Source organism: Acanthochromis polyacanthus, chromosome 22 (assembly GCF_021347895.1).
Source record: "Acanthochromis polyacanthus isolate Apoly-LR-REF ecotype Palm Island chromosome 22, KAUST_Apoly_ChrSc, whole genome shotgun sequence".
Classification (NCBI taxonomy): Eukaryota; Metazoa; Chordata; class Actinopteri; family Pomacentridae; genus Acanthochromis; species Acanthochromis polyacanthus.
The window spans coordinates 4,954,281-4,980,555 of NC_067134.1; the positions used below are offsets into that span (position 1 = coordinate 4,954,281).

General features: G+C 39.4%; 2 protein-coding genes and 1 long non-coding RNA gene across 12 annotated transcripts in view; 2 read left to right on the forward strand and 1 right to left on the reverse strand.

The window, feature by feature from the left end:
• Positions 1-26,275, forward strand: part of LOC110972485 (zinc finger protein OZF-like) — a 657,596-nt gene that overhangs the window by 334,972 nt on the left and 296,349 nt on the right. For 2 of the 8 annotated variants that reach the window (XM_051942967.1, XM_051942968.1), the window contains exon 1: positions 7,921-8,097. The exons of 5 other annotated variants lie outside the window; for them this stretch is intronic. The gene's annotated coding sequence lies outside the window, so the exon portion shown is untranslated. Of the gene's footprint in view, positions 1-7,920; positions 8,098-26,275 lie in introns of those variants that run through there. One more of the 8 variants, XM_051942971.1, reaches the window with a different exon arrangement.
• The window catches only part of LOC127531991 (zinc finger protein OZF-like), a 95,351-nt gene that overhangs the window by 47,030 nt on the left and 22,046 nt on the right, over positions 1-26,275 (forward strand). The window contains exon 3 of the mRNA XM_051942883.1: positions 17,265-18,600. Within this exon, the coding sequence (XP_051798843.1) occupies positions 17,265-17,657 (393 nt within the window). The 3' untranslated portion in view covers positions 17,658-18,600. The remainder of the gene's footprint in view (positions 1-17,264; positions 18,601-26,275) is intronic.
• Positions 21,259-25,591, reverse strand: LOC127532060 (uncharacterized). Of its 3 annotated transcripts, none has more exons than XR_007939305.1 (8): positions 24,769-25,591; positions 23,962-24,027; positions 23,833-23,874; positions 23,664-23,721; positions 23,371-23,456; positions 22,898-22,941; positions 22,774-22,818; positions 21,259-22,539 (listed from the first exon to the last, which is right to left on the reverse strand). It is a non-coding gene; the product is annotated as an uncharacterized LOC127532060 (long non-coding RNA). The 3 variants fall into 3 exon arrangements; XR_007939304.1 differs by having other exon boundaries at positions 23,371-23,453; positions 24,769-25,589; XR_007939306.1 differs by lacking the exon at positions 23,664-23,721 and having other exon boundaries at positions 23,371-23,453.

The window sequence follows — 26,275 nt, forward strand, 5'->3', positions numbered from 1 at the left end:
AATGTGTTAGTCTAGTTCGATACTATAATATAAAGTTAGTATAACGCGATATGAAAATTTATTCCTGAGCCTTCCTCTCATAGACCCCCATGTTATTCCAAAAAGCGCCGGTTGCTGCCGACCAATCAAGTTCGAGCTTCAGCTTTGTCATGCTGTCAATCAACGGTTACGCGCACAGCAAGCAAGTCCATGCAGAGGTGGGCGAGCTACGCACTACGCAACCGCGGCGCGAGCACATTTGTTTTGCTTGTGGAGGAGAGAGCATCAGGGATCAGCAACTTCCAGAAAAATTACCAATCCCACGGCTTGTCAGGCCAAGAGACTGCAGGATGTTTTTTGGCTCGGGGTGCTCGCGTCGCTCCCCGACCACAGCCTCCATAGCCCGCCTGACGGCTTCGTTTAGATGCCCGACCTCTGGAGGAAGATGCTGGGGCGTCTGGGACATACTCTTCGTCAGAGGAGTCATGCAATTCTGAACTACAACGTCATCGAGAGGGATACACGAGTGTAATCACATATTGAAACTTTACTCGTTCGTCCTAGCAGATTCATGTTATTTTGGTATTAGGACAAGTTAGACTCAATACAGCATTCTAACGTAATTCCTTTATTATTTACTAAGTGTACTAAATGCAGAAGAGGGGAAAACAGCTAAACAGGCGAGATGCTGCAGCACTCCGGACACTTCTCTCATGTACTGCGCGCGTGCACAAATAAAGGGGCGAAATCAGAGGGTGGGACCAACAGCGTTTTGGGAGACGCTGCGATTCAAACTCCGGACAGCAGCTTTAAACCCTCTCTCTTAAACCTGTTCTTTCCATAAATAAAAGCAATGCTCTAGCAAGATGTTTCAAAGATAAATTACTCAAAATTTCCCTGACCTCGAATTGATTTTACTATCACAGATTTCCTCATGAATACTCTTCTCTGCTGCTGAAACTTGGGCAATAGATCAATACATGCTCAACATTCGCCTCCACTCTACAGCATTCACATTCCCCTGTATTATGTTTTCCAATGATTCTCAGAGTGCTATTCAGCCCTGTGTGCTCGAGTCTTAATCGTGACAAGACATCCTCCTCTTTCCGGCCTAAACAGCCCTGTTCTCCTAAATTCCCCTCACTTTTTTGAATGGAATAATAAAAGCGACCTTTCGAGCAGGTATCCCATTGTCTCTGCCATTTCTTCTTCATTCGTTCTTTAACTATTGTTTTAACTTCAGATCTACTATACTTCACGGGAAAGTCAATTACATTTTTAGCAGCCCCTCTTTTTGCATACTTGTCTGCTAACTCATTTCCATCCACTCCTATGTGTGCCGGAACCCACAAAATAATAATTTGCTTGCCTTGTCTCCCTAGCCTATAACTAACTTGACCAATTTCACATATAATATCTTGTCTTGCCTCAGATTTCAAATTTTAACACTTATTGCTGCACTGCTGGAGTCAGTTGCAATCACAGTTCTCTCTTTCCATTATCCTCTGTCCAGTTTAATGCCAGCAATATTGCTGCCGATTCCCCAGTGTACACTGATAACTTGTCGCTTGTTCTTTTATTAATAGCAATGCCTAATTCAGAATAACAAAGGACACTCCAACCTGACCTGTAAGTGACCTTGACGCATCAGTATAAATAACCAAATCATTTGAATAACATAAGAAATATACCCATTAACAGAACCACTATTACACTTCTTTTCCAATAAGCTTAGATCGACCTTTATTTCTGTCAGTAACCATGGAAGGAGTAAGAGAAATTGAAACCGTTGGACTTATTTCAAGTTGATCTATTCCGGACTCTTGTGTCATGCTTTCTATTACCCATCCAAAGCTATTAATCTGCACCTTTTCTTTTTCCTGACTTGGCTGCAAACACGCTCAACACCGGATGACTTTGTCCGTGTCCCTGTAAGTTAGCCCAATAAGTCAGAGCTAATTGCATCCTTCTAAAATCTAATGGCATCTCTCCCATCTCCACATGAATGGCATCTACTGGGGTTGTGTCCATTGCTCCACAGCATAACCTCAATGCAAGACTCTGAATAACTTCCAACTTTTCAGGTTGGTCTTGGCAGCTGAACTGTAAACTACACAACCATAATCTATCACTGATCTGACTATAGGAATATAAATTGCTTTAAGACAATTCCGACTAGCTCCCCAGTCCCGACCCCTCAAACAGCTCATAATATTTATCACCTTCTTACATTTTTCCACCACTTTACTAATATGCAACGCCCATGTTAGCCTTGGATCAAACCATATACCCAAATACTTAAATTCACTTACTTTTTCAAAATTCACCCCATACAGTTTAACATTTACTTGATCAACCTTTTTTCGTGTAAAAAACATTGTTTTTGTCTTACTGACAGAAAATCTAAACCCCACCTTATAGTCCATTCTTCCACTTTGTGTATCGCTTGCTGCATTTTGCTCACAATAAAATTTATATTTTACCCCTTTTCCACATTACTCCATCATCTGCAAAAGAGAACATCCTACATAACCTTCAACATTACAAAATATTCATTTATCATAACACTAAATAAAACTGGGCTTACTACACTACCTTGAGGTGTGCCGTTTTCTACATCATACTGAGCACTAAAATCTTCCCACTCGCACTAAATTTTCTTTCACTTAAAAACTTTTCACCCATCCCAACATCTTCCCACGGATTCCCATCTGATGCAACCTTATGATTAGCCCCTCCTCCACATCATATCATACGCTTTCTCCACATCAAAGAAAACAGCAATCACACTCTCCTTATTCACTTGGGCCCTTCCTAATTTCATGTTCCAAAATAACCACAGGATCCAAAGTACTCCTCCCCTTCCTAAACCATACTGATGATTTTTAAGTAACTCATATTTTTCTAAAAAGTAACAAAGTCTGTCATTGACCATTTTCTCCATCAATTTACCCACATGAGAGGTCAGTGCAATAGGCCTATAACTCTCAGCTAAACAAGGATCCTTACCTGGCTTACAGATTGGTATAACTACAGCTTCCTTCCATTGTTCAGGCAAATAGCCCTCTGTCCACACTTTATTATACAGAACAAGCAAAAAATTCTTACATTTACCGCTAAGATTCTTTAGCATACTGTAACTAACTTCATCTTTCCCAGGAGTTGTTTTACCACACTTGCTTAAACACGTCATTTAGCTCCTTCATTGTGAATTTCTGCATTAATCACACTATCATTGCCCCCTACATTCTCAAATATATTAATGACTCCCCACAGTCTCCTCTCTTGTTCTCTTTTCCTCTAACTTAGATTACTACTGCTATGAACATTTACAAAATGTTTAGCTAATAGCTCTGCTTTATCTGAATTTCTAACAACAGTCTGCTCACCATTTTTCATTACTGGGTAGTTATAATTTTTATAATTCCTGACATTCTTTTAATTGTTCCCATACTTGGCTTATAGGTGTCTGCTACCCAACTCCCACATATTCTCTCCAATAAGCTCTTTTAGTCCCTTTAATTACTTTCCTTGCTCTGCTTCCTTCCTTTTGAATTCAATATAATTTTGATAAGACAGATTCTTTAAGACTCTTATGAGCAGAGCCGGCCCAAGGCATAAGCGAGTTAAGCGGTCGCTTAGGGCCACCACCACCAGGGGGCCCCCAGAGTCCTTCATAAAAGCAAGTGTATTGTAAAAAATAGAAAAAAAACAATTGAATAACCATTGTTTCAGGTTGTACAACAATCATTTTGGTATAATTTTTCTAATGCCAGCTAGGTTGCCAAGTATGTCAACCTTCGATGGTATCAAAAGTGGACCTAGTTACTCCTGCGCAGAATACCTTAGCGGCTGCGCAAGTTCAGTGACAGTGTCATTGCTCAATGGCGGATAGAAGCAACAGAAATGTTGCGTCCAAGAAAATGTACCTCTCAGGGGCACAAAAAGAAAGAGAAAATGGTTGGAGGAGCAGGAAAAGAAAAACAGGATAAAGGTAGGTTGTATGACTTTTTGTTTTGATACACACGTGGATAAAATTGTTGGTACCCCTCAGTTAAAGAAGGAAAAACCCACAATTCTCACTGAAATCACTTGAAACTCACAAAAGTAACAATAAATAAAATTTATTGAAAATTAAATAATCAAAACAGCCATTACTTTTGAATTTGTTGATTAACATAATTATTAAAAAAACAACTAATGAAACAGGCCTGGACAAAATGATGGTACCTCTATAAAGATTGAAAACTATTTGACCAGAGTGACATGATTAACTCAGGTGTGTCATTTAATTGACATCACAGGTGTTTCCAAACTCATAATCAGTCAGTCTGCCTATTTAAAGGGAGACAAGTAGTCACCCTGCTGTTTGGTGAAAAGGTGTGTACCACACTGAACATGGACAACAGAAAGCGAAGGAGAGAATTGTCCCAGGACATCCGAAAAAAATTATAGACAAACATCTTAAAGGTAAAGGCTATAAGACCATCTCTAAACAGCTTGAAGTTCCTGTGACAACAGTGGCTCGTATTATTCAGAAGTTCAAGACCCACGGGACAGTAGCCAAACCTCCTGGACGTGGCCGCAAGAGGAAAAGTGATGACAAATTGAAGAGACGGATCGTTCGAATTGTATCCAAAGAGCCCAGAGCAACCTCCAAAGAAATTAAAGGTGAACTCCAAGGCCAAGGTACATCAGTGTCAGATCGCACCATTCGTCGTTGTTTGAGCCAAGTGGACTTCATGGGAGACGACAAGGAGGACACCACTGCTGAAAAAACTCATAAAAAAAGCGAGACTGGAATTGCAAAAATGCATGTTGACAAGCCACAAAGCTTCTGGGAGAATGTCCTTTGGACAGATGAGACCAAACTGGAGCTTTTTGGTAAGGCACATCAACTCTATGTTCATAGACTCAAAAAGCAAGCATACGAAGAAAGAACACTGTCCCTACGTGAAACATGGAGGAGGCTCAGTAATGTTTGGGGCTGCTTTGCTGCATCTGGCACAGGGTGTCTTGAAAGTGTGCAAGGTATGATGAAATCTGAGACTATCAATGCATTCTGGAGAGAAATGTGCTGCCTAGTGTCAGAAAGCTTGGTCTCAGTCGCAGGCATGGGTCTTCCAACAGGACAACGATCCAAAACACACAGCCAAAACACCAAGAATGGCTGAGAGAAAAGCGTTGGACTATTCTAAAGTGGTCTTCTATGAGCCCAGATCTGAATCCCATTTGAACATATGTGGAAGGAGCTGAAACATGCATTTGGAGAATGACACCCATCAAACCTGAGACAACTGGAGCTGTTGCTCATGAGGAGTGGGCCAAATACCTGTTGACCATTGACATACCATTGCAAATACAGAAATCGTTAATTGCAGTGATTGCCTCAAAAGGTTGTGCAACAAAATATTAAGTTATGGGTACCATCATTTTGTCCAGCCCTATTTCATTAGTTTGTTTTTTAAATAATTATGTTAATCAACAATTCAAAAGTGATGGCTGATTTTGATTATTTAATTTTCAATAAATTTTTATTTATTGTTACTTTTGTGAGTTTCAAGTGATTTCAGTGAGAATTGTGGGTTTTTCCTTCTTTAACTGAGGGGTACAACAATTTGTCCACGTGTGTAAATGTTGTGAGCAGTACAAGTTTAGGGCTCAGTCTGAGTCTTGTTTTCCACAGTGCCTTTTTCTCCTCCAGTTGGATATTTGGTAATTGCAATTACATTTTCTAACCTTTAATTATAACAAATCCCTTCACTTAACCCAAAATGATCTAAATCCTCGACTCTAAACATAACCGGAATTAAAACTTGTTGCGGTTCAGCGGCCCGCAGGCGGGCCGTTTTGATATTTACATATGCATTTCGAAGTAGAACGACACTGCCAACTCGATGATAGACATCAATACACGATGGAAAGCTTAGATTCTCACGAATCCGCCGGTATAAACCAACTTTCAGAATGTGATTACCACACGGGTATATAAACACATTTGTCCAACAAACAACCAATATCCATTCCTTCCGTTCTCTATACATGGCTTTAAGGTACACAGCACGACTCACATTTGTGAGTTCATTATTGCATAGGGTTGCCAAACTGTCTCGTATTAGCCGGACATCCCGTAATTGGGCTAAATTGATTTGTCTCATACGGGATCTTCACTGTCCCGTATTTGCGGGCGCGCCATTACTGTGGTGTAACAGTGCGTCTACTCCTAAATGCTGCCTGCTGAGACAGCGACAGATATGCTTGTAATCAAAACGTACAGAAACCACAAGAGTACTGTCAAATATATAGGTCTAAAGCTCACGCTACACTCTGGCAGCTGACCAAACTCCAGATTCAGTCAATAACAACTACCCGGTCATAATCAACAGCAACGGCTGCACCGTGCTTATCTCATGAATATTCAATTAGCCATGTGCGCTTATGCAGATCAATAACTTGGCACTGAACGGAAGGAAGTATCGCTACCTGATAGTTATGATAGAGAGTTGAGAGGATGTTTTGTACAGTGATAAACAAATAAACTTCTCCAGATCACTGTCATTCAGACGTATGCTAGTTATAGGACTTGCGGTCAAGAAACAGGTGCAGCACAGAGCTGATCAAAAATGAACTTCAAATATCTGTGAACTGTGATATTCATGTAAGGACTCTCTTTGGCTGTGCAAAGGACAAAAAAACTGCTTGAGTCAGTCAAGGCAGCAAAAAGTATCCATGGAAAAGTAAACTTGGTGAGTTTTTTGCATTTATTTATTTTTTTGCCTGTTTATTGTAAAGGGCCAAATTATTTAGGTTAAATTAAAGGGAATAGACATTTTTATTCCTGTTAATCACTAAATTAATATACACTGTGCTCACACATCATGCTCACACCATAGTGGCACTGTGCACCTGTCCCTTATTTAGTTGTGAGAAAGTTGGCAACCCTATTATTACACACAGATGAAAAGAGAAAGAGAGCAGAAAAAGCAAAAGAAAGCAAAGATTTAGTGTTCTAGAGAACTTGTTTTTTTATGTATGTTATAAAATCAAAATATTTTGAATTGTCCTTTTGGAAAAGATCTTCCATGTATAATAATATAAACATGTCATGTGCCTTTTCAAATATGAAAATATGTTTTTCTGGCATGCCAATCTGTACTTTATACTCTGTTTTACAATCATTTGTAATAAAAAGTAAGCTAAGCAACCTTACAGGTAATTTCTGTTAAAAGATAAAGGAAACTTTAAAAAAAACATCTAAATGAACTTCCAACATCAACATAGTCAGTAATGATCAAAGAACTTGATTACACTACTTGAGTAAAGTAAATTGGGTCAAAATTTACCCCAATAAATGTAAAAGTAATCAGTGAAGTGAAAGTAAAGAAACATTTCTGTAAAGTAAAGCTAAAAACTGCTGAAATACATGCTATGAATTATAATTTTGGGCTTAAAAATTACTACCAGTATGATTTCCTGCATGGTAACACAACTGGGTTTATTGAGAAAATTATAAACAACACTTGACATTGACTGTGGTCACAACAGGCACAAAGGCACTTAAGCCTATATTTTAATGATAATATAACATTCAATTTATCACATGTAGCCTACTTTCTCTATCAAACAAAAACACTTTCAAGTCTATTGTATTATTTTTAGACATACGTTTAAAAAAATAGTTGCATTACCTTCAGTCAAGCTCATTCATCACAAATTGTTTCAAACTTTATTGTTCATTGCTGCAGTACATTCTTAATCACTCGTGGCACCAATTAGTCAAACCGCACTGCGTGATACATGAATGATACAATGAGGGAAAAAGTGTGACACACACGATGGGGTCTCATCTACCCATCACGACTTGACATTATATTCAGGATTTTGCACTGAAGTCGTTCGTGGGGGCCCCCAGGGTAAATTTCGCTTAGGGCCCCACTGAAGGCTTGGGCCGGCCCTGACTGGAGGATATCTCTCTCCCCCTCTCTCTCAGTCTTGAAGGCTGAGGCCACACCCCTTCTGATCGTTCCACTTCCGGTCGTTTTGTTGTGTCGGCTGCTGGCTTCAAACATTTCAGGCATCAGGCTGGAGCGTTCAGTAACAGCGTTCAAGTTGCTGCAGGTAGGTCATTGCTAATCGCGCTACGCATGGTTTATTTAGGATAGGATCCGTATACACACGTAAAATGCCTGGTTTAATCGGAGGAAGCTACGGCGGCTAACGGCGTGTGACGACTGCGGTCACAGTTGGTTAAAGTTGGAAAGATATTCACAGATTCGGACTTCCGGCATCAATAATTCATAAGATATACGTTGTCACAACATAAACGATGCCTCTTTCAAATCGTTGTAAGGTAGATAATGTGCTACAAGGCCAGTTTTATCAAAAGTCGCTGTCTTTAAAGCTGAAGAAATAACATTGGTGTCTATGAGCAGCTGCGGTGTGACGAGTGAACAGGGACCGTCTGCAAATAGCAAAACCGCTGCAACAGCGAAAAGAGACACAACACAAAATATTCAATAACTTCACTTTTACACACCGTAGAGCCACGAAAAATCACTGGAGCCATCAATTATCTCCTGCTGGTCATACTACAACTCTTGCGTTGGTGCTAAATGAAAAATCTGAATTTTAAGAATTTTATTATTTTTATGAGTATTAAAATTCAGTAACTCCACTCTTACACACTGTACAGTCACCAAAGTCTCTGGAGTCATCAGTGGGCTCTTGCTGGTCATACTACAACTCTTGCTTTGGTGCTACATGAAAAATCTGAATTTTAAGGAATTTTTATGTTATTAGTAATACAAAAATACCCCTTGGTATTGTGTGTGTGCATCAGTCACAGTTGAAGAGGCTGTACACAAGTTAGGCTCTTATCAAGATACAAGAGGTTTGGTCTGGGGTAAGGATCCAAAACTGTTTCAAAATAATTCCAGAAAAACTGTGCATTGTTTTGAATGTTTTGTTGTGACAGATTTTTTAACAGATAAAAATGATCACCCACTGTTTTTAGGGACTCAATTTTTTACATTTGGGTGTTTATTGCCATATGATTTGTGTACAATATTTAGTGTGTGTGCTTGTAATGTGAAGTTTTAAGGATTAATGAGTAAACTTGCTTGATGGCACTTTTCTTGATGTATGTGGTATATTTACACTCAACAAAAATCTAAACACAACACTTTTGTTTTGCTCCCATTTTTTATGAGATGAACTCAAAGATTTAAAACTTTTTCCTCGTACACAATATCACCATTCTATCAAACATTGTTCACAAATCTGTCTAAATCTGTGATAGTGAGCACTTCTCCTTTGCTGAGATAATCCATCCCACCTCACAGGTGGTGCCATATCAAGATGCTGATTAGACACCACAAATTCCTTAAAATTCAGATTTTTGATTTAGCAACAAACAAAGAGTTGTAGTATGACCAGCAGGAGACAATGGATGGCTCCAGTGACTTTTGGTGACTGTACAGTGTGTAAGAGTGAAGTTATTGAATTTTAAATACTCATAAATAATAATAAAAAACATAAAAATTCGTTAAATTCAAATTTTTCATTTAGCACCAAACCAAGAGGTGTAGTATGACCAGCAGGAGCCCATTCATGGCTACAGTGACTTTGGTGGCTGTACAGCACATGTGTCAAACTTGAGGCCCGCGGGCCATATCCGGCCCGTAATACAATTATATCTGGCTCGCGAGATAATTTTACATGATTTATTATTATAGTTATTAATTGTCTGACGATATGAAGCGCTGATAACACACAAACTACAGATCCCATAATGCAGCGCAACAACTGCCTTGCTGAATGTTAGGTTAGCTGGAAACATTTCCGCGTCATTTAAGTCAAGCGACTCTTATTGTCTGTAACCTTAATCAATGAGCCTTTCAACACCATTAGCTAACACAATGTAGCATTAGAACACAGGAGTGATGGTTGCTGGAAATGTTCCTCTGTACCCCTATGGAGATATTCCATTAAAAATCAGCCGTTTCCAGCTAGAATAGTCATATACCACATTAACAAGGTATAGACTGGATTATCATTTATTTAATGCTATCTTCATTGAAAAGAACTGATTTCAAGAAAAAAGGACATTTCTAAGTGACCTCAAACTTTTGAACAGTAGTGCATATTTATATAATATCATATTTTTAAAATTAGACATGTAAAATGAAATAATATTGATAATAGCTCGTGTCCTTGTTCCTCTTTTAGCACACATCACACAGTATTACAATGAATAAGAACATTCAATTAAAAAATACAATCTTTTTCATAACAAGCTACTGTGGAGGCAAAAACCTTTTTGTTCTTTGCAATAAATCTTTTGTTCTTTTATTCAGAGCTCTGAAGGTATAGGTGACACAGAGTGCAAAGCAGTCTATGGGAGAGTACAAAGAACAGAGAGTGAGAGCTGCCTTTAAACAGAACACTGAGCAGTAAAATACATTCACTAACTTACAGCATGAACAGTTTTCTACCAGCAGTCCTGTCTTGAATCACCTGCAGTAGCATCTTTATGTTCTCTTTATTCTCTTTTTCCGTGTCTGTTTTCTGTCTATGTTCCTTATTTTAACAGTTTAAGTTCATTTGTATCAGTTTTAGGTGAAATTGAAAGAGCTAAAAGTGAACTATTGAGTTGAAATGTGTCCTCTGTGTTGGCTGATGAACATATAGGGACACTCTGACACTTGTGTATAGAGTGGTATCCTCATGAAGATGTGTTTGATGTGACAGGTGAATTGGCAGGAGGAGGAGGAGAGTCTGACGGCGGAGCAGAGGAATGTTGGCAGCCATTTAGTCTGAGCTCAACAACGGAAGAAACATGGATTCTTCACAAAAGTGAGAAACATACCACTGTAACATTATTATCATTCATTTGTTATTTAAAATGTCTGAAGTTGCTCCAGTTGGTGAGATGGGCCGACCAAAGCCAGGTGACGTTGGCTGGAGAGATGTAGCTCTGCAGAAGCAGCTGTTACTGAGGATATAATGGTGGACTGCTCGGAAGCTGCTCGTTTTTCGTTTGAGGCTGAACTAGCTGCTGATCATACTTTATGAAAATGTCTTACATGGTGATGAAGATAAGTAATGGAAGAAAAGTCTTGTTTTTCAAGCAAGTTGTTCAGGAAGGTAAAGAGCAGCATTTTCTTTGGTAGAGAATAATACTTTTGAGCATTGTGAGTTTACCAGCCTTTTCCTTCTCAAGAAATTCAGACAGTTGAACCCAGAAGTTTACTTACACTGGATAAACGACACATAACCCTTTTTTTTAAATTTACATGATCTGACATTAAATCTGGCAATGCTTCTCCTGTTTTATGTCAGTTAAGATGACCAAAATTATCTTTAAATGCCAGAATAACAAGAGGTTTTTTTAGAGAATTTTATTATTTTATTCACAATCAGAAGTTTGCATCCACTAAGATTGCTATTCCTTCAAGATGATGATGTCCTGACTTTGAAAGCTTTTGATAGATTAAGATGTATTTTCAGGCACACCTCGAACACACTGCTTCCTTGTGTGACGGCATTAGAAAATCTAAAGAAATCAGCCAAGACATCAGGAAGACGTTTGTGGGCCTCCACAGGTGTGGTCATCCTTGGGTGCAATTTCCAGATTGCTGTGGTTTGACGTTTATTTGTCCAAACAATTACATGCACAGATCAACACCGTGGGAATGTCAAGCCATCCTCCTGCTCAAGATGGAGATTGGTTAAAATTAGGATTGTTTTGGAGGAAAATGCATACCTGCCAACTTTTGAAACCTGAAAAGCCCAGTAGCCAGCCAGGGTCCAGGGGCCAAATGATTTTTAGCATTAAATCAACTTAGAATGTGGCTAAGAATCATGTTTCCATGTTACTTAAACTGTCAATTCATGAATGCTGATGGAAAAGATCAAGGACAAACTTAATAATATATAGCCTTTCAGAATGTTCCTTTAATTGACAGGTACTAAACTCAAAATATCACAGGCATTCAGATCACATTTTCAATATTGTGATGACATTTCTCATCTAATAAACATTTTTTGATGTTTCATTTACCATAAAGTCATTAGGAAATATTACCTATTTCTGTTCAGGAAAAGATATTTTTGGAAGTTATAACTTAATCCTTATTATCCATTTTTCACAACTAGACCAGTAACTATGAACTTCTTGTGTGCTGTCGGCTTTTAGAATCGTAGTAAAGCAGATGATATGGCAGCTTGAGAGCGACAAGGAGGAACTTGCTTTGTTACCGCGGCTAAGCGTTTGGTTATGAAGACACTTTGAGCTGGAGAAGGCGCCAGGGCAGCTGCTCGAAATGATTTACTTAATACTGATTTCCGCGTTCTCCGGAGCAGTCCTTACGTTGATATTACTGTTCCTGCTGATATACTGGAGAAGCCCTGAGCCTGTAGGCAGGACAGTGCAGTATGTCAAAGTAGTGCCTGATAACGCATTGAAGGATTACTTTAATACCCAACATGCCGAATCAGACCAGCAGCAACAGGACAGCACACCATCTGCTGCATCCGTGTCCAGCAGGCAGCAAGAGGCGGCTGTCAGCGGCAGCAGCCCCAAACAACAGCCGCCAACGCCCTCTCAAAGCGAGCCCATTGATGCGGCCAAAGCCGAGACGTGCAATTTCCTAAACGCTATCTTTTCTGTTCTGTTCAGGGAACTCCGAGACACCCCAGTCGTCAGACACTGGCTCACAAGAATATTAACGTGGAATTTTCAGGAGCTCCTGCACCGGGTCTACGCGCGCATACCGATGTTGACACTTGTGTTAGTAAACACTGCAAGCCGTCTATATTAGCAGCATGCAGTGCCGATTGTTTCTGTTCTAAATTTAGATACGGTTCTTAGCGATCTCGTGAATGTGTTTCATGTTTTGGATGTTTTTGATTGATTGCCATGTGAAATCCGTATTTGATTAATAAAACCGTAACCCAGAGTGGGATCATGAAAACCGTAATCATTACGGCAAAACTGGAGTAGTTGGCAGGTATGGAAATGTGCTCATCAACCCCAGAACAAAAGCAAACAACCTTGTGAAGATGCTGGCTGAGGATGGCCTGAGTACACCATCCAACTGTGAAGCATGGGGGTGGCAGCACCATGTTGTGGGAGTGTTTTTGCTGCAGGAGGGACTGGTTGTACTTCACAAAATAGATGGCATCAAGAGGATAGAACATTATGTGGAATTATTGAAGGCAAACATCAGCCAAGCAAATGAAAGCTTGGGCTCAAGTGGGTCTTCCAAGTGGACAAGGAACAGTGCTTGTGCAAATCTGACACTGTCCTTGGAGAAACTGTGCACTACTGACTTAGAACTGCTTTCTGTTTCTCTGTGCCCTCCATATCTGCCTCAGAAGTTTCTCCAGATATTGGTGAAACTTGTCTAAATCCATCCAAAGGCCAGTTGAAATAAATGCCTGTGGCTTATCCATCAGGTCATCCAGAGACTTCAGTCCAACTTCCCCGATGCACCTAACATCAGTCTGGGAGACATGAACCACTGCACAGTAAAAACACACACTGAGAGACTTCCATCAGTACATCACATGCCCCACTCGATGAGACAAAATCTTTGATCTTTACAACCAATGTGAAAGGTGGCTTCTCCTCTGGGTTCCTCTGACCACAACTGCATCCTCCTTATCCCTGTCTACCACTGTACTGAAGCAAGGCCAAAGTGCAGAACATCAGAGTGAAAGTTGTCACACTCTGCAGGGATTCTGGAGGTTACTGACTGGGATGTGTTTAAGGAGTCCTCAGGCTGATATTGATGAACCGACTGATGTTGTGAGCAAGGCTGGGTCACAGACTGTGAAACCAGTGTTATTCCTGAAAAAACTTGTTAAACTACATCCAACCACTAAGCCATGGCTTTCTAAGAAGCTTTAAAGACCTACTGTACAGAAAGAAAGTCTTCAGAGAAGGGAAATACACTAAATCTGTATAACTGACAGAAGGAAATAAAGTAGGAGATCAGGACCCACAAAAGACAATACAAAGACAAACTTGAGTCTCAGCTCAAAATGAACAACTTCAGTCAGTCTGGGACGCATGAATCTGATCACTGGGACTAATTAATGTGTCAATGAGAGAGTTCAGCTCAGTGGTTATAATTCTGATTTAGAGCTGGCTCAAAGTCTAAACAGTTTTTTATGTCAGGTTGACTCCCATGATTTTAGGACTAAACATGCTAAGACTAAAACTGTCTCATGCCAGCCTCTAGCCTAGCCGCCGCTAGACCCATGTTCTGAAGACGCAAGGGTCTAGGACCGCTCGACAGGGAGGGAGGCGGGCTAAAAGGTTGTCTTTCAAATCACTCTGCAGCAATTGGGGAAGGTATACAACCAATCAGTGCAACGACCAAGGCTGACGTATTTCCTAGAGCCCGGCGGATTGAGGCTAAGTCCCATTAGCTTCCCAACCAGCGGAGCCAACTGGTATATTAAGGATTTGCCATATCCCGTCGGCATAAGTCCAAATACGTCTTTCTTCTCAATGAAACACTTTCAGTGCCGTCCCTTTTTATCTTTCAACTTGAATTTTAGCTTCAAATCTTTAAGGGCTGGCCAAAGCCGAGTCGAAAGATACCTGTTTATGTGCGCCGGTTGTTTCTGTCAGAATCGTCGGCGCCTCTATCGTCACTTAGTTACACCCACCTTCTGACTCTACACTTCATGGTGATGGTCCGGCCAGTTTTAGGAGTATCCAGCCTCGAGCCTTATGGAGGTAACTAGACCCACCCTTGCAGAGAATTAAACTCGTTGCCGTGGGTTGTCTAGCACGACTAGGCTAGCCAGCCTCTCCACAAAATCCCTTTCTTGATGTGGCAATGTAATCTGATGTATCAAACAGTGCAGACCAAGGAAAAGTCCTCTACCTGATTACATCGGTGGCCGTTTCTTGAAAACTTTTACCACATCTGACTAAATGACCAAGATTGCTGCCGATGTCCCTGTCTGTCTTATGTTTTGTTTGATTTTTCTTTAAATGGCTTTTATATTGCTTGTAATTGTTTGACTGTGTTTTTTTATACATTTTGAAACATTTCTTTAATTGTAGCTATTCCTTTAACTGTTTTACTGTTTTGTTGCTTTTGTTGTTTGATAGTGAACGTTTGTGTAACTGCTGCACAACAAATTGCCCAGGTCGTTCGGGTCAAATCCAGAATTCAGTGGCAGAATTACAGATCTTTTCTGGCCTTATATCCAAATCTGATCCCCCTAGGAGAAACTAGAAAGTGTTGGTGGTCTGAATTGACCCTGCTGCCATTAAGACCTAAATCTGGACATTGATGTTGTATGCTTTTCATATTGTATTTCTCCAGTAATGTAACTTAACGGGAAAGTCTGGGGATCAAGAGATCCTGGTGGTACAATCCCATCAGTCCCAGCTCTGCTTTGCTTTTCACAGTGATAGACAGATTTTACTACCCAATATTCTAAAACTACCGTGCAGGAAAGCTGAAAACTTGCAGCCTGTGAAATAGTTTTGTTGACATTGTGAGTATGCTGTTGACACATTTCTTGGTTTCTAATGACAAAGCTGCTAGAATGTCTGCAGATTCTTGATCTTGTTTCAGCTTCATGTCCAACTACATGGAATTGAGACTTCAAGGTTCAATTTTTTCATGATTGCTCTTCCATCACTGCCTCTGTTTTTATCTTTGTCCTTTGCTACAGAAACGTAAACACAGCAATATAGTGAGATGTGGGACCTCTGAGGAGGATAAGGATGGTTTGGCAACAACAACAAAAAGAGATGAATCACTGAGTTGTGAGCAATGTGGCAGGACTTTATCACAGCAACAAAGCTAAGAATTCACAAACGTATTTCACACTGTGGACAAACCATTCAGCTGTGATCAGTGTGGAAAGGCTTTTTACTAAGAAGAGTGACTTAAAAAGACATCAACTAATGCACAGTGGAGTGAAACCATTCAGCTGTGATCAGTGTGGAAAGGCTTTTACTACAAAGACTCTGTTAAAACGTCATCAACTCATTCACAGTGGAGTTAAACCATTCAGCTGTGATCACTGTGGAAAGGGTTTTACTCACAAGAGTTACGTTAAGAGGTCATCAACTCATTCACAGTGGAGTTAAACCATTCGGCTGTGATCAGTGGTGGAAAGGCTTTTACTGACAAGAGTACATTAAGAAGTCATCAACTCAGGCACAGTGGAGTTAAACCATTCAACTGTGATCAGTGTGGAAAGGCTTTTCCTGAACAAGAGTACATTAAGAAGTCATCAGCTCAGGCACAGTGGAGTAAACCATTCAGCTGTGATCAGTGTGGAAAGGCTTTTACTCAGAAGATCACTTAAGAAGACATGAACTCATTCACAGTGGAGTTAACCATTCAGCTGTAATCAGTGTGGAAAGGCTTTTTACTCGGAAGAGTCACTTAAAAAGTCATCAACTCATTCACAGTGGAGTTAAACCATTCAACTGTGATCAGTGTGTGAAAACCATTACTCATACGATGAACAAGTTTGTTGATCCATCAATGCCCCCATTCTGGTAGAAAGCCGATACCAACGTGACTCCTAGTGAAAAACTTTCCAAGCACCAACACGGAGCTTTAAATGTCACCAACCGCATTCCACACTGGACAATGAATGTGTATCGGCATTGTGATCACTGTGGTGAACACATTTTACGCGTACATCGCAGTTAAAAGCTCATGAAGTGACCCACACTGGGGGTTAACCATACATTTGTGACCAGTGTGGGAAACGCTACAGCTACATTGCAAACCTCAATAGTTCACGCAATGTGTCCACACTGGGGAGAGACCTACAGATGTGACGAGTGCAAGAAGACTTTTACAACTTTGGGTTCCCTGAAACAACACCAGCAAGTCCACACCAGAAAGAAAGCATTCAATCAGTGTTTCACAGTGAGGTATGTAAAGACTGGTCTCAGTCACAGTGTACACACAATTATGCATTTGATAATTTTGGCTATTGCTGCAAAATTGTTTCAAAACTGTTTTGAACAACTGTGGTCATTTGAATTCTGTTAACACATTATCAGCTATCGTTCAGTCTAACCTGTATTGGTTTGACACAGAAATCTGGCCAAGGTTAATCTGGGGATGTAGATTACATTAGGAATTCTGATGTAATCAGACAACTGAATGTTAAATTCCAACAGGTAAAAGTGTCTTCAGATGTCATTTGGGGTGCTGTCTATCTCAGGCAAGGCATCAATTCTTCAATGCTGCAGGAACACTGACGTTCTCTATGTTTGTGTGTTTTCCAAGCAGAACGGAACAGATGGACAAAACCCTCATACTTGTCAGCACTCTGCCAATGGTGAACAGGGCTGCTTTGACCAGTCTGGACCAACGTCCAACCAACAGGGAACCCTACAACGACACCAGCGTATGCACACTGGACACAGACTGAACCCCTGCCAAGGAGATTTCTCCATGCAGGGTTCAGTAAAAGTTCATGAAGTCCCCCACAAACTTAAAGTCCTGAGATCCGGCTTCACAGAATTCAGGTCTAATTTCTTGTTTAGTGTCTTTGTTGCTTCATTGCGAAATCCATTAAGAAGAAAGCTGTTGTTAACAGCTGTGCCTGGGAAATTAATGAAACCATTCAAAGTGGTTACTCAGTTAAGTTATCCAGTGGTAGAGGGTTGGACGGCTTAATAAATTTGCAAAAATTTGTACATTTATGTTTTTTTCTGGTCAAGATAGGGTGCTGAGTGTACATTAATGAGAAATAAAATGAACTTTTTGATTTTGGCAAATGGCTGCAGTGACGCACAGAGTGAAAAATTCAAGGGGTCTGAATACTTTCCGTACCCACATGTATGTGTCTGAAGATGGTGGCATTTTATAATGGCACATTTTCATGCTTTGACAGATACAGGCCCTGTTTACACGAGGGTGCTTGCAGGTAAAAATGTCAAAATATTTCAACAAAGCACCCTATTGTTAATACGAGGACGGAGTTTTGGGGGCTTAAAAATGCAAAAATTTGAAACCGGCCTCCAGAGTGGAAAAGTTGAAAAACTCTCCGCCGTTACGTTTCCGTCTAAACAGCAAAACGCAAAACTTTGCCGGAAAAAAAAACTTTGCCAAGATCTGACCACGTACATGCGGCGGTGCTTTGGTTTGCCGGCCGGTACAAGGACGTAAACAAAGATGTCTGATGATTTTTGTGGCTTTGTAGTCCAAAGTGGTTCGAAGCAGTAGTTCGACCTCTTCGTCTGTCCAAACAAAGTTCTTCTTACTCGTCGCCATCTGACATTTACCACGGCGGAGATCCGAAAGGGAGATAGTATGCATGCGTGTAGACATGGCGGAGTTTTATCACAGCGCCACCTAGCTGCTTGGCATGCATATCCAATCGAATTCCACACACTATAGCGTCACCGTATATATGCACATTTCCTTCAAAACCGCTCGTCTAAACATGAAATAAAAAGTGAAGACAAGACGCCACTTTTGTGTTTTCTGTTAAGATGGTCCTCGTATAAACGTAGCCACAGTGAGGGGAAAAAGTTTTCAGACACCCTGAAAAGTTTACACAATCTTAAATGTTATCATGAAATATTTGTTGAGAAGTCTTTTTTTGTGTGTTTCTAAGGTGTGGCTGCATCAGACAGACACAAATACAAATTATTTTTTTGTTTACAAGAAAAACTAATAAAACTAAATTCTGCCAAATTTCTCATTTTATGGAACCAGTCAATTTTCAGTTTTTAATGTCTTTTTAGGATGTTTAGTTTTATGATTGTATGAAAATGAATTACTCTTAAAGACCTCAGTCATTCTTAATTCAGTATTTCACAAATGTATGGGATGTCCAACAACTTTTTTCCACTGCTGTATTTAACAGCAATGTGATCTGCTGATGTTAGCCAGACAAACAAGTGAAGGTTTCAGGCTTTTATCTAGAATTGTTCTGATGTATTCATCTTCAAACAGCCTCAAATTTCAATGTGAGAAAATAAAAACGAGTGAAACTGGATCTACAGTCCACTGAAAAACCTCTAAGAAAGTATCTGACATACTGAGCTAATATTTCATAGATACCATTAGGAAAAAAAAGGAAAAGTTAGACCTGTTTCTTAAGAATATTCACAAAAAAATCTACCAAAATCCAGTGATTTTTTTAATGAATATTCTTCAAGAAAAAATTAAAAATTTTACTGATAAATATGGAATCACTAGACATTTTTAGGATTTTTCTGGAAGATTTTTATTCATTTATTGAAAAGATTTACAAGAATTTCAATTGCCAAATTAGTGGGATTTTTTAAAAATTACTTTTCAGGGAAATTTAAGGAATTATTGTAATTTTCTTCCTGAAGGTTTTACACATTTTCAGAAATTGGTGAATTTTTTGCTGAATTTTTGTATCGTTTCAGACCAGGAAACAATATTTTTGGTGAATGAAGACAACAGGAGGGTTAAAGTCAGATGATGGTGTTGGTTCTTCTGGAAGTAAATGTGAATTTTTCCAACATAAAGTGAAAGAAAACTCAGTAGATTGTGGTCAAAGAATGTGTCAGAAAGCAAAGAATGAGAAAGACAGTTGATGAATGATATGAATGAGTGTTGTAAAATGAATGTGTTCTCTGATAGGAATAAAGAAGAACTGATTGGGTTCCAATCTAAAGGAGATGAATTGGATTGGAATAAAGCACCAGGTGCATTTCTAGCATCCAGAGCTACACACGTGGACAAAATTGTTGGTACCCCTCAGTTAAAGAAGGAAAAACCCACAATTCTCACTGAAATCACTTGAAACTCACAAAAGTAACAATAAATAAAAATTTATTGAAAATTAAATAATCAAAAACAGCCATTACTTTTGAATTGTTGATTAACATAATTATTTTAAAAAACAAACTAATGAACAGGCCTGGACAAAAATGATGGTACCTCTATAAAAGATTGAAAACTATTTGACCAGAGTGACATGATTAACTCAGGTGTGTCATTTAATTGACATCACAGGTGTTTCCAAACTCATAATCAGTCAGTCTGCCTATTTAAAGGGAGACAAGTAGTCACCCTGCTGTTTGGTGAAAAGGTGTGTACCACACTGAACATGGACAACAGAAGCGAAGGAGAGAATTGTCCCAGGACATCCGAAAAAAAATTATAGACAAACATCTTAAAGGTAAAGGCTATAAGACCATCTCTAAACAGCTTGAAGTTCCTGTGACAACAGTGGCTCATATTATTCAGAAGTTCAAGACCCACGGGACAGTAGCCAACCTCCCTGGACGTGGCCGCAAGAGGAAAATTGATGACAAATTGAAGAGACGGATCGTTCGAATTGTATCCAAAGAGCCCAGAGCAACCTCCAAAGAAATTAAAGGTGAACTCCAAGGCCAAGGTACATCAGTGTCAGATCGCACCATTCGTCGTTGTTTGAGCCAAAGTGGACTTCATGGGAGACGACCAAGGAGGACACCACTGCTGAAAAAAACTCATAAAAAGCGAGACTGGAATTTGCAAAAAGGCATGTTGACAAGCCACAAAGCTTCTGGGAGAATGTCCTTTGGACAGATGAGACCAAACTGGAGCTTTTTGGTAAGGCACATCAACTCTATGTTCATAGACTCAAAAAGCAAGCATACGAAGAAAAGAACACTGTCCCTACGGTGAAACATGGAGGAGGCTCAGTAATGTTTTGGGGCTGCTTTGCTGCATCTGGCACAGGGTGTCTTGAAAGTGTGCAAGGTACGATGAAATCTGAAGACTATCAAGGCATTCTGGAGAGAAATGTGCTGCCTAGTGTCAGAAAGCTTGGTCTCAGTCGCAGGTCATGGGTCTTCCAACAGGACAACGATCCAAAACACACAGCCAAAAACACCCAAGAATGGCTGAGAGAAAAGCGTTGGACTATTCTAAAGTGGCCTTCTATGAGCCCAGATCTGAATCCCATTGAACATATGTGGAAGGAGCTGAAACATGCCATTTGGAGAAGACACCCATCAAACCTGAGACAACTGGAGCTGTTTGCTCATGAGGAGTGGGCCAAAATACCTGTTGACAGCTGCAGAACGCTCATTGACAAATACAGAAATCGTTTAATTGCAGTGATTGCCTCAAAAGGTTGTGCAACAAAATATTAAGTTATGGGTACCATCATTTTTGTCCAGCCCTATTTCATTAGTTTGTTTTTTTAAATAATTATGTTAATCAACAATTCAAAAGTGATGGCTGATTTAGATTATTTAATTTTCAATAAATTTTTATTTATTGTTATTTTTGTGAGTTTCAAGTGATTTCAGTGAGAATTGTGGGTTTTTCCTTCTTTAACTGAGGGGTACCAACAATTTTGTCCACGTGTGTAAATGGATGGAAGATGGGGAGAAAAACAGTTCCTATTTCAGTGGATTAGAGAGAAATGCAATCAACCTCTAAATGTTGATGATTAAACTGGGAGCATTCCAGAAGAAAGAGCAGATGAAAGATTTAGATTCTATTAGCCCACTGAGCATTTTTCGGTCTAAAAGACGTCTAACGTTCCTTAGACGTCTCGTCTAAAATTGGTCTATCAGAGGTCTAAAAGTGAAAGTTTTTAGACGTCTAAATTTTAGACGTTTATCCGACGTTCATGCTTATACTGAATATAAACCCAGGTATACACTTAGACGTTTATTAGACGTCTATTAGCCGTCTAGTCTAAATTTAGACGTCTAAAAAACTTTCATTTTTAGACCTCTGGAATACCTATTTTAGGACTACACGTCTAATAGACGTGTATTGGACGTCTGTCAGACCAAAAAAAAGGTCAGTGGTTTCCTATCAATACTGTAATACACTGACAATCATTAATGCATATTTTCCCCAAATTCGAATAAATTAATTAGAATTTGGCAATTTATAAAAATATTCACAATAAAAATGTAATGTAGACAAAAATCTCTCTCACAGAAAAAAGCCTAAATGAGAAATTACCTGCAATTCTTACCTTGATGTACTCTAAGGATGTCCCGACTATTTCGCCAATGTATCTCTTTCTGGACCTTTCACAATACATTTTTAATCTAATGTCATGCTTTTTCATAATTTAACACTAATCTATTTGTCATCAGTAGACTGGAATTGCAATTACAGTACATTCATTCAGAATACAACCATTACAATCATGGACTTGGCATAATTTTTCTTTAATTGTTACACAAATAGAACAAATTTAAACCTTGAACTTGGAAAAATTAAAACAATTCAAAATAAACTGAACAAAATATTACACATAACAGTGGAAAAAATGTGTAAAAAACTATAAATATAAATACTTTTAACAACCTTTTAACTGGTTTTATGAAATTTGCCTCGCAATGCGAAAAGGAAAATAAAAAAATAGATTTAAAACGTTTGTTTTAAAAAAAACACTTGTTTTTAATGAACTTTGTCTGGCTTTTAGAAAAAAATTCAGAAGGGGGAAGTTCTGTCTTTCCTGTAGCCCCCCCACCACATCGAGCTGGCGTCTGTTTTAGGTGATCACTGAGAGCTGCTCCGACTTGTTCTTCTGTGGTATTTGGAAACCGACTGCAAACACTCTCTGCAAACAAGAACAACAAAAAATACAGACTTGACATTGGTAACATTAGTTCAAATTGCATAGTATTATCCAGAAGGATTCTTCATTCTTTACTGCTTCATGCGATACAAAAGACCAGTTGAGTATAATGCTTTACTTTGGCTGTTAAACAAAATCATAGCGTGTTTTACAACTTTTAAAAAAAAACATGCACCAAAAAACACTGCTAAACCTGACACAATAGGTTTAATTTACCTTTAATCCTTGGAGTTTTGGGCCGCTGACCTACAGAGGAATGAGCTGTGTGTCAAAGAAAAGAGAAGTATAAGTCATCATAGCAACATCACTATTTAATATCAATACCATGGTCAATTTGTACCTTGGGAAGCACGGGCGGGGATCCAGTCTGAGGTCTAGGAGTCTCTGTTGGCAGAGGGAGAAATGGAACATACTCACCTTACTTAAAAAAACAACAGTTATATTACTCTGAAACTGACTATACAATACATTTTTACTTTGCTGTGATGCTCCCCTACGAGTTCAATCACCTTTTGGGGTCACAACATAGTTAATTGCACATCATAATTGCCTTAGCAATTAGATTAACAGCAATGTCATCATTGTTTAGCGTGTTGAAATGAAATCTTTTCACTCACACCATTTGTCATTTGCAGTACATTCAGTAGGCTTTAATAGAGGCTTTATAAAAGGTCAGAATATTAAATTTGCAACTTATGATGTCTACTTCAATTTATTAAATTACAATGTACTCAGGGGTGGGGGCAGCAAATGCAATTAATGATCGTATTTGCAAACAACATTGTAATCGCTGCTATAAACATTAATGATTACCCTGTGGGGTCTGGGCACGGGTCATCACAGGACTGCGCCGTCTATCACAGGCCCTCCAGGATACTACTGGGGTGTTAGGAGCTCTGCTAGGAGAGAGACACATACAAAAATTATTATATTCAGCATTGCATTTAGGTATTTTGTCCTCTCCTGCTGCTATTCATTGTTTCACCAACACAGGCTTTAATACTTAGTGGAGAACAATGTTATTTTTGGCCATTAGACAGTCATTAAATTTAAATTATCTAATAACCAGGGGAATAATTTGAATATAATAAACATATAAATTATACCCGGTGTAGAGGAATGCAGAGGGGGTCAAAATTGTTTTTGGACTGGATGGTGAATTGCCTGGGGAAGACATAATTATCACAGATGTACATTGTTTGAATTAATTTAAATTATAAGTATTAACTGGACAAAAAAAGAATACAAATAAAGAGGACAACATTACAAACTCACAGGATATCTGAGTCAATGAACTGTCGAGTGAAGGCTGCCATGCTAATAAAAGCAGGAAAAAAGAAATGTTCAAATTTGATAAAACAATGTTTTGAATTAAAAAAAAACTTAGAAATACCTTAGCCTTACATTTTGAAAGATCTACTGATGTTTCCGGTGGTTCAAACAAATCTGGAGAGTTGGGTTGCTCTTGGCCTACAAAAATAAAATTGCTTTACAAATCTGGCCTGTAGGTGATCCTCTTAATCATCAGGATTTTGTACAAAGCAAGGACAGCACATGCTAACATAAATAATGAACATTTGTAGAGAAAAGTTGAAGAAAAAGGAAAAACAAAAGCTAGACGACTCTGCAGAAACCATGAAAAAGAATGAACAGCTCATTAATCTTTACCTCAAAGCTATACACACAATGGCTTCCATTTATGATAGGATGCAAAGTCAAACATTCCCTGACATCAGTCTACATAAAAACAGCAGCTTAACTTCACACATACAACAAAATTGAGCTCAACTCCAGGTTTTCGTTCACTCTCAGTGTTGTGGGACACTCGTTCAGACTATCCGAGCCGGTCAGTGTGGGGGAAACAAAGCACATTAGGGCGGACTTTAACGCGGGGGGGCAAGTTGCCCCATACTTTTCGCTAGCTGAGCTACGAAGCTGCCTGCCTGGCTAAATACTGGAGCTATGTCGAAAAATCATTTCTCCATCACTCACATGTATGAAATGACATATGGAAACAGACCCCAGGTTGAAAACAAACAAAGTTCCCCACTAGTCGATGGCCCACACTGGCTAAACTAGCAACTCGCTAGCTAGCCCTCATGCTATCAACCGACACACGATGCATGCAAATGCTAAACTGTAGCATGATTGTATAAGGATCAAACATTGCAAAATTAAACATTTTTCTTTAATATCTGCTTCAGCACCCACCTCTTAACCGCCGAATGAGGTCAAATTTACTTCTTCGAAACTTTTTCCTCCGTGTCTTCAAACTTTCCAAACCAACAACTGCATGTGCGCATGATTCCTCTGTCGGAAGCATGGTCGGAAGTTGTGTTGTCCATAAAGTGAAGCTTTTTTCATGTTATGATCATGTGATCTCCATATGAATACAAAGCGTAGCCTTACAGAGCTACCAATTATTTTTGTCGTTGATATCGTGGCAAAGCGGCTATGGCGATAAGCTTTATCACGGACTATTTCTCTGAGCAGAATAATATTTTGCCAGGAAGTGGTTGCACAGTGCGTCACGTGAGCGTGCTCCACCAATAAGGTGGCTGCATCTTTGTCAACATAGAAGCCAAGATGGCGCTACACATGGAAAGAGCTGGCTATGGGAGACGCCAGCGTGTCGTCATTTGCTATGGTCACGTGGTACAAGACTGCTACTGGTTGGCAAGAACCGGCAGTAACATAACGGCTTGCTACGAGAACGTTATCGGGTTTGAAAGAAATACGTAAAGTTATCGCTTTTCATGAATGAAATTGCACATGTATTTACCACAATGGTAATATCGTGTGTAGTTGTTGGTTGTACGAAGCGTTTTTAGAAGGGATCAGGCTTGAAATTTCACCGAATACCGATTTCAGGAGAGAGAAGATGGCGGTGGCTTCAGCCATCAACAGGAAAAATTGTATCCCAGTAAGCAGCAGAGATTGTGTTTGTGGCTCCCACTTTTCTTCAGGTAAACTATTCAACAGTTTAGCATGTTTAGTATGTCCAACTTTGAGCTTATTTACCAAAAGATATTGATTTAGTGTCGCATCCTTCGAGTGAAGCGATCTCTACACTTTCGGTTTGGTTCAGTGTTGTCATGTGTTTTTAGGTGATGAAAGTATACTAAAGTTGAATGAAGCATATTCAATAACATCTCCTTAAGCCAGCAGCCTCCTATTTGTAACCATATTTGTTTCTGTATGCATCTAGCGATTTTAGAATTGTCCTATTTTCGATCATCAATGCTGTGGGTCTGTTACTGTTACATAGAAGCCATACTGCAGACAAAAAATACAGCAACTTCTTGACGTTTCATTGACATCTTGTTGAAGATTAACAGAAGATATATTATTTTTAATTCATAATTATATATTTTGGGTGGATGAACTGCCCAGCGGTGTCAATCAATTAAAAATAAATGTCGGTGAAGGAAATGTCCGGCCACAATGAAGGATCGTCAACCCGCCCAATCTTCAAATTGTAGGAATCTGGCAAGGTTTTACTGTTTCCCTGATATCTCAGCTTACTCACGTATATTTGTCGGGCCTCAGGTGATAAGGATTGAGCATAATCGGACAATTTCACGGAAGGATAGTTCCCATCATCCTGTGCCCATCTCCACACATTGGCACCTCCCGGTGCCTTACCGGCAGCCTCACACCTACAGTGTGTTTCCTAATCAGGGAAAGGACAAACGCTCTGCTTAAGTATGGGCATCAG